Source organism: Cetorhinus maximus, chromosome 14, assembly GCF_964194155.1.
Source record: "Cetorhinus maximus chromosome 14, sCetMax3.hap1.1, whole genome shotgun sequence".
NCBI classification, from domain to species: domain Eukaryota; kingdom Metazoa; phylum Chordata; class Chondrichthyes; order Lamniformes; family Cetorhinidae; genus Cetorhinus; species Cetorhinus maximus.
Window position 1 is genome coordinate 64,965,770 of NC_135892.1, and position 9,120 is coordinate 64,974,889.

At 40.1% G+C, this 9,120-nt stretch overlaps 1 protein-coding gene across 3 annotated transcripts in view; it reads left to right on the forward strand.

Annotated features, from left to right (window-relative positions):
• The window catches only part of taf1a (TATA box binding protein (TBP)-associated factor, RNA polymerase I, A), a 29,128-nt gene extending 20,401 nt beyond the window's left edge, over positions 1 to 8,727 (forward strand). For all 3 annotated transcript variants that reach the window (XM_078557007.1, XM_078557008.1, XM_078557006.1), the window contains exons 8-11: positions 58 to 124; positions 308 to 431; positions 4,356 to 4,510; positions 8,038 to 8,727. In XM_078557007.1, coding sequence (XP_078413133.1) covers positions 58 to 124; positions 308 to 431; positions 4,356 to 4,510; positions 8,038 to 8,153 — 462 coding nt within the window. In that variant the 3' untranslated portion in view covers positions 8,154 to 8,727. The remainder of the gene's footprint in view (positions 1 to 57; positions 125 to 307; positions 432 to 4,355; positions 4,511 to 8,037) is intronic.
• Positions 8,728 to 9,120: the final 393 nt, after the last annotated feature.

A 9,120-nucleotide genomic window follows, 5' to 3' on the forward strand; every position in this document is an offset into this window, starting at 1 on the left:
GCATCCTGCTGTGCTCTTTTCAGCTAACAGTCTTAAATGTTTGTATTGAATCTCTAGATATTGTATCAGCTGGTTCCTTCCCATGAACTGATGTTGGAATTTAATTCACTACTGCTGCAATCAGGTAAATATTTTGGTAAAAACTGTTTGTGCTGAAAAGCGGTGTATAATCGGGATTTGAACTCACTACTTGACTCAGAGATAAGAATGCTCCCTACTGACGAAGGTGACACTTTTGAACTGTGAACCAAGTTGGTTAAAAGGAATCTTTCACTCTGCTATTCCATGTGCTCTTGGTCCTTTTCAGAAAAAATGAAGCATCATAAGGAAGCACTGGGTGTCCTTTTCTGTCTTCTGGATTTCCCTAGTTGGAAAGAAAACTACCGCACTTGGAAATGTTTAATAAAACAGATGAAGAAAGCTATAGCTGAGTATGTACGCTTGGAAAAGCAGCAACTATTTTATTCCTTTTGTAGGCTTTTACTGATGCTTGCCAATGGTATGTTCGCTCACAATCTTACAGATTGGCAAAGTGTTGTACAATCAGAAATTGCAATCAGGATAAAAATTAATCCCATAAAATGTTCAGTCATGTAGTTGACTTTTGTTTTAAAAATTTCTTAGGGTATTAGTGGCAAAGGAGAGACTTCACTTTTGAATCCTAGCAATGCTTTATAGAAGCTGCAGAGAACTAGAAAGCAGGCAAGTGTGGGCTAGAATAGCACCCTTTGCCCTTATGCCCACCATGCCAGCTCACCTCTTATCCATCATGGGCAGACCTCAGGACCCATGCAGAGATGAGATAAAATAAAGTTCTAAGTGTCGATTGCTGACTTCACTGTTTCGAAATAAATGCTCTGATTCATAAAAACTCATTTACTGCATTTATATTCCTTCAGCTACATAAAGCCTGAAAACAACACACGTTTAATTCAAGTGTAGAGCCCCTTATAACAACAAGCATTGGAATTCATAGTCCCATATCAAAGAGTCCATAACCACTAGTAACTGTCAATCAGACCATGAAATAGCAAGCACCCCATTGTGAAAATGGATGGTTGTGAAGTCAAGTCATGCAGCCCTAATCCAGTAATGGAAACCCTCATGGTTATGAGAACAGAGAGAGTGAAATAGCAAGTAATTATTTTTTTCCCTAACACTGCAGACATTTTTCTTTTAAAGAATTAAAAGGGCTGGACCTTTAAATGTCTTGACAGCTCCCTTTGACAGGTGCCTCTGACAGTTTGGACAGTTGATTTTTAGTTTGTTGACATTTCCAATGAGCTTGACAGTAATGGGTTTATGCACTCTTTACACACATTTATGCTTACTTTTAATATGCCAGAGGGCACCTGACCTCCCCCAATTGTGCCCTGGGACTATATCCAAAGGGGTACCATACCTCTCCAGAGTTATCCAAATGATTCCACAATGTTCAGATCTGCTCTTACCTGTTCTAGTATGCACATGCTAGGTATCACACTCCTGGCCTACCAAAATCCCACTGCAGGCAAACGATGATTTAAATGACCAGCTGCTTCTGTAAACTATGCATGCGCAAAACGTGCCTGGTCCCCAATCCTGCCCCTGTTTAAATGGGATGTGCCATGTTTGGTGGTGGGACTTCTGATTTTCAGGCACTTGCGCTATTTTTGCCACAATGGAGAGCCTCCCCGTCATGGTGAAAACCTGGGCCTAAGTGTCTGCCTTGTCAGCCCAAGTTAATGCACTGACTTAGACAATTAGAATGGAGGTAAAGATTTTTTGACTAACTTATAGGATTTTATAGATCCAAAAATGTTAGCTTTTGAAGTGTCATGATGCTGGAGATGGTTTAGCAATGTAATACTCCCTAAGGTGCTGACCAAAGCACCTGCTGCATAACTTTGAATATTTTCCTTAAGATAGATCTCCTCTTCTTGATAGATCTCCTCTTCTTAAGCTTCCAAATTCTGTTGCTTCATTTGATGCAGTTCTTAAATTGGTGACTCATCTCTAGCTACTACTGCTGAGGGCTGGGAAAAACTTGCTGATTGTACATAAGGAAGTTCAAACCTGAATCCCTTTAACAATTTTTGCTCAGCTGGCAGGCGCGCGCCCGACCCGACCGAGCGTAAAATGACGCGCGATGAGACCGGGTGAGCGCCCCGACGTCATCCTGCACATGCGCGATATTTCAGCTGGCAGGCGCGCTGCAGAGTCTGGCGTACGTCCGCTGACAATTAAAAGGCCTATTAAGGCCATCAAAAAGTTGATTAAAATAAACTTTCCGCTGCCCGTCCGACCTAATGGTTGGCGGGCAGGCGAAAACGCCAAGCAGCCTTTGCACTTTTTTTGGAAACCTCATCCACGGGCAGGATGAGGTTTCCAAAAGCAAGGAAAAATAAAATGAAAACATTAATTTTTAATTAATAACATGTTCCTGCTTATGTTACATTTTTTTATTTTTCAATTTTTTTTTCATATACCTTCATCGCTCTGCCTCAAGGAGATTATGTAGCGGAACTCACACGCATGCATGAAGGTCATGCTCGCCCAGCTCACACTCCTTCCCCCCTGCTCGCGTTTCGCGCTGGACGGACGTTAATTGGCCCGCCAGTGTGAAATTGCATTCCGGGCCCGATCGCGGGCTGCAGTCGGATTCCTGTCTGCTCCTGCCAAGCCAGCACGCCAGGGGCAAAGTTCTGCCCGATGTTTCTACACTGAGGCCACATTATACAAAGTTGGATCCAGACTCCGTTTTTTTTTAAATGGTGAAAGCAACTTATCTGCATAAATGCAGAATAGACAAAAAGTATAAAAAATAACCAACAACAGGAGTTCCAGCTTTTCCATATCTATATATTCAGTTCTTGAAATCGTTGTGTATGGAACTCACTGGTGCCGTCTTCAACTATCTGCAAATGAATGTAATGAGGAGGAGGAAAGTTGTAAAACATTGAAATAGGAATTTTAGATGAAATATTCAAGATGTGTTCAAATTTGGTAGTTTTATTTCTGGATCTGTAGAATAATTAAAATGCAAAAATGCATTATTTAAACTTAAATGTTTTAAAAATTAACCACATCGGTTATCACCATCTGTTTTAATGGTGATATTCAAATTGCACATTTGGGATGACCCTTTAGTGCTGCTGCTACTAGGACCAACTCCAGGAAACTGTTCTAATCCCGTAGTGGAGATTGAGAGACATTTTGAAAATATGATTGCATTTTCCATGATATTAAATTGACTGGTGGGACTTTGTAATTTGCCTGGTGCAACACTTAGAGGTGATCTTTAGTAATAATGCATACAGACAAAAAAAAAGTCTCCTTGTATTCACATCCCTATTTCCCCTCTTGTTAATTCTTCTAGTATTTTTAAAAATCTTCATCTATTCTCTTTTGCCCCTGCACCCCAACGCACCCTCCAGCTTCTCCCTACGGCTGTCCTACACACTCCTCAAGGTTTCACCTTTTTGGTATTGAGAGTCTCTCCTTTCTTTATGCCTAACTATACTCTAGCTTTCACATATATCCCTCTTATTCACACTGTACCTATCTCTCACCTTAAGGCTAGAGTATGCAGAATAGGGCAATGAGGTGCAGCAGCATGGGCAATTGAGACAGAAGTTAGCTCTGAAGTGTGATTATTGAGCAGGGGAGGTGAGGTTTGGGATTTGATGTGAGAGGAGGGGTTCTGCAGCATGGGTGGGCATGGGAGAGGACTGGACTTCAGAATAATTCTGAAGAATAGGCTATGGAGGTTGTGGTCTAAGTACGGCAAAGAATCTGGGGCAGCTGAGCTCAGTCACTGCTTATGGGAGTGGTTAGGGCCTGGAGTACACTGACTAGGGCTGGAAGATTGGGAAGTAAACTTTCCCTTCTCACTCCTCCCTATCTCCAAGATAGCTGCACTTTTCTAATTCTGGCTTTTTGAACATCAATGATTCTAACTGCTCCACAATTGGTGGCTGAGAATTCAAATGCCAAGGCCCTAAACTCTGGAGTTCCCTCCCTGAATCTCTTTGCTTCTCTCAATCTTTTTCCTCCTTTAAGATGCTCCTTAAAATCTATCTCTTTGACAACGCTTTTGGTCAAATCTGATATAACCTTATGTGTACCAGTGGCACATTCTGCCGTGTAACGCTCCTATGAGGGGCCTTGGGATGTTTTGTTATTTTAAAGTTGCCTTATAAATAATTTATAGTCATGGTAATAGTGTGTCAGTTTATATTATGTGCTCAAGTCTTTGGAGTGAGCTTTGAAGCCATGACTTTCTGGCTCATTTTAATATCATAAACAGTGGAGTTTGAAAACAATTTGGATGATTTTTGATCATATTTTAGTGTTATTATTTTCTGTCCCTTTAGGGGTCACTCTGACTGGATCAAAGAGCAATGGGAGTTAAGACAAGATTGGTGGCCTGCATTTCATTTCAGCAAATTTCGAGCACATAGGGATTTTGAAGAAAATGAGAGCTATGCTTGTAGGAAAGCAGTGATTGCAGGAATCCTAACGGGGAAAGGTAAACTAAAAATCTCATTTTTCGGCCAATATTATGTATGTGGAGTCAGACTTATTTGCAAAGTTAAAGCCCATAGTGTTAAAGATAAGGTCCCACATAAACTCCAAAAACTTCAGGTCATCCAAAACTCTGTTCCTCGTGTCCTAACTTAACAAAATCCCATTCAACCCTGTTCTCTCTGACCTACATTGGCTTTCAGTTAAGCAAGGCCTTGACTTGAAAATCCTCATCCCTGTTTGCAAATCTCTCCCTGGCCATGCCCCTCCCAACTCTGTAATCTCCTCCAGCCCCAAAACCCTCTGAGATATCTGCACTCCACTAATTCAGGTCTCTTGAGCATCACCAATTTTGAACACCCTCACCTCACCGTGCCTTCGACTGCCTAGGCCCTAAGTTCTGGAATTCCTTCCCTAAACCTCCATCTTTCTACCTCTCTTCCTCCTTTAAGACGTTTCTCAAAGTCTATCTCTGTCGCTTTTGGTCATCTGCTCTAATAGTGCCTTGTGTGCTTAGTGCCATGTTTTGTTTTATAATGCCTTTGTGAAGTGCTTTGGAATGTTTTATTATGTTAAGGCACTAAATCTATAATTACAAGATGCTGTTGCTCAAACTTTTTGAATAGTTAAATTAGAAAAGTGGTGAGAAGCAAAATGTGCAGCTCATGGAATCTCAAACTGAAGTTGTATTATCCTTCTGAAAGCCTTGTGAATGAAGGCCTGAACTTCTCAGCTGTAGCTGGAACTAATATTTAAACTCTTGTGGAACCATCCAGTCATTATGCTGGAGTTGCAGCAAAAGGTTATGCTTGTTGCTTGAGCCCTCATTTATAGCCAGTCTTCCATCTACTTAGTTTGAGTTGAACTCACAGCCATTTGCTAACGTTTGAAACTTTTGGTAAGTTGGTGCCAAATTGTCTATGGCAATTTCTTTTATAATTAAACTTTGGATGTACTAGTACATCTGATTACTTAAAGAGTCCTTATTTTATTATAATTCTAAAGAAATATATTTAAAGCCACAAAAGTTTAAATATTTTTAAAAATGGGTGTTTAAGATAAATCCACTCACTGCAGCCACAAATGTGCTACTCACAGATGTTGCTGGCTGACCACATGTATTCTCTCCCTTTCTCGCTGGTCTTTAATGCCAATTGCTGTAATTTCCCGGGACATTAAAACTTATGATGGGCTTATTGTGCCACATGGAGACTACGCAAAAGCCTTTTCCACTGACCTCAGGTCGGAGACTTGGGCTAGGTGCATGTTACTTACCCAGATACTTGCACAGGAAACATTACACTTTTTTTTCTTGTGTAACTCAACCCACCACAACAACCAACCCCCAATTGCACCCTCTGACTTGACTACCACACCTGACCTGACTACCACTCCCCACCCCTGACCTTGCCCCCATCCCACCAACCACCCAGCCACCCATTCACCCACTGAAAGGCTTGAGTCCTTTTAAAAACTTGCCTGAATATGGCAGCTGACGTTGTAAAAATAGGCGTGTCCTCTGCACTTTTTCAATTCGCCAGTTTTCTCCTGGATCACTGCGCCGAGCCTTCAATGTTCCAGCTGGGATCAGAGGTCCCGGCTCAAAAGGTAAAGCACACACTGATCTCCGGAGACAGCAGCAATACACTCATCAGCAGGGATCGGATAATCTGGTCCATTATATGCTACATTTAACTGAGTCATGGGGAGCTCTTTTTAACACTTTTAATTAGGAGTTCCTTTTATAAATTTATTTTATATAATGATTCTTCCTCACCCCCTTCCCAGCCACCTTACTGTGCTTATATTTTCACCTGTTCTCACGCTCTCTCGTGCGTGCTCTCTCCCCACACACACACACACTCCCCCACCCATCTATTTTTCTCCTCTCTCTGTCCATTTTACTGTGCAAAGTGCCAGGAAAGGCTACTATGATCATAAGTAATATCTAGAGGTAGTCATGGGATCTTCACAGACCTGCATAGATCAGTGGAGCTGAGGAGCTTTGGAACTTTGTTCCATTAGTGGGTGTAATTCCCAGCATAGTTGCACTGAATACAGGTTACAGCCACGTATGTACACAAGAGGCCCATGGGTAAGCTAGGTGAACTACAGGGTAGAATCTCCTGGACCATTCCTGTATTGCAATCATCATGGCCTTTAATCTGTTTTTCTCCATGTCTATCGCCATTGTGATCATCATCCAAACACAAGCTATTGGATCATAAATCATCACATCTCTGAGGCATCCGGTTCTTATTAGCCATGTCTGCTACGTCCTCTTGCTTTGCCCTGCATCTCCGCATTATTCATGGCCTGACTTTAATCAACATTCTTGATTCTCCATGGCAATAGCCCTTGTCCTTCCTAGACATCTAGTTGAGGTTAGTGCCCCTCTAAATTTTCCTGCAATGTATTGTACTGTCTTATGTGTTTTGCTTCTCACAACATCCTCGTATACTGAAAAATGCTTGATTTTTCTCGTCACCTCCTACTATGGAGCAGTTTACCTCAGGCCTTTGTTCAAAAATGTCATCATCTCATCACATATATAATTTTTATTATTTTAACCATCTTCATGCTGTCCCCAGTTACCTTTGCCCTCTTTCTTTCTCTCTTTTCCACCCCCTTTGTCCCCCCCCACCCTTCCCCTCCAAACATTCCTGTCAATCAGTTGAATTAGATTAGATGTTTGCTAAAGATCATAAAATTCGTTATAAGAGAAGATTGGAAAAATAATAGGATGTCAAAGCATATATCTAAAATTGGTTGAGGAAACAAACTAACCTTAAAAGTAATTTTCTGTTTTAAAAACAATAGAGTAAACTGTAAAACTGAAATGCAGAGTCTGCAACAAATCTTATCTCTAAATTGTGGCTAAAATATGTTACACTGTAAATCAGACGGACAAATAAAATGTAACATCCTGTTTATTTTACAATTGTAAACATCTTTTCACAGTCTAAAGATCAATTTATTTAACCAGCTATCGACATCGACGCAGATTGCCAAAGCATTTTCTCCTTCAGACTGCTGCTATTTGTAATTAAGTAACACGTAAAACTTGAAGTAACTAGCCATGAGCAATTTTGTTAATGTAAGCATATTTTTTGGATGACACCGCTACTGAAATGATACAAAAAAAGTTCTCTCTTTGCAAGAATCTTTCTACTACTTATGGCTTTCACAGTCAGAGTGGAAGAATGATTAGAAAGCAGACTGCATTCCTGTCTTATCCATCTGTATTCTTATACTGAAGGTTTGGGTTAATGAGCATGGGAAATTCTCAGTACTTACATTTGAATAAAGTAACATAACTTTTTTTTTCTGAAACTCCGAAATTCCGAGTGTTTTATTTCCTGAGCCTCACCTTGGAATGAAGTGGGAGTGATCCAGCTGTTGTGGGTTACAGAAGAACAGCTTGGGCTTGTTGGCCTCTATTTTCTGTGCTAATAAAGATTTGTGCATACATCTTATTGAACTTTACTAATTCTTCCAACATTTTGAATCTGTTTCTATCTCCTCATTCAGGTTGCAAATACTTCATCACCATTTACCGATTGGGATATAAAGTTCAGAATGCGAAGATGAAGAAGATGAAGCAATATGTAAAGGATCACAGTCTGCTGCAGCTGAGTGAATGTTAAATTGTGGGAGTTTGCATTTCAAGTTTATAAAACTTGAAACTGAAATTTTCAAGAATTTCTAACATTTGAAATCTCTCTTTGAATTAAAAGGGAATGAAAGTTTTTTAACTCCACTTGTAAGAGAACTGCTGCTTCATAATTTTTTTTTAAACAGAAAGCTCCTTTTGCACTGATTTAGGAACTATTGGCTAGCATATTCCTTTTTGTTAAGAGGAAACAGGAGTGTGACGCGGGGAAGATGGGGGAAATGAAAAGTGAGGGCGGCACCAGGAGGGTTGAGCTACTGCTTCCCCCAACAGGCCCAGATTTTCTTCAGTGTGAGGCATTAGCTAAGATTGTTTTGAAGAACATTCCGTAAAATAACAGTTGTATATAAAAATGCTAAATGTAAAGCTATAAAAATGTGTAACTTTGACAAATTTGTACTATTGCAAACCCATAAATAGTTTGCAAGCAAACATTGAACATTTTTTTTGTAATGAAGCATGTACAAAATAATGTATTTATGACAAAAAAAATAATAATTTAATAAAACAATAGTGCTTGTCTGAAAAGACCAGTTCTATTGTCACAAGATTAATGATTTTAGTGTTTTTTATTGGGGAGAGGTGGTGCATTGGTGGGGATGGCAAATGGGAAGCCTGTGGCGGCACTGTGGGCTAGAGCATCATAAAGTTCAGCCAAAACTAATGGTTTAAATGCTAAATGCGATGGATTTTGACATTCATAATCTAGCACCTAATAATCAAAAAGGCTAATGGAATGTTAGCTTTTATGTCTAGAAGGCTGGAGTATAAAGGGGAGATTTTGTTACAGCTGAAGTACTGTGTACGGTTCTGGACACTACACCATTAGAAAAAATGCACTAGTTTTGAAAGGTCAGAGTCACCAGAATGTTACAAGGGTTCCAGTGGTTAAATTAAAAGATTACATAAACTAGGTTTATATTTCTTGGAATGTAAGAGGT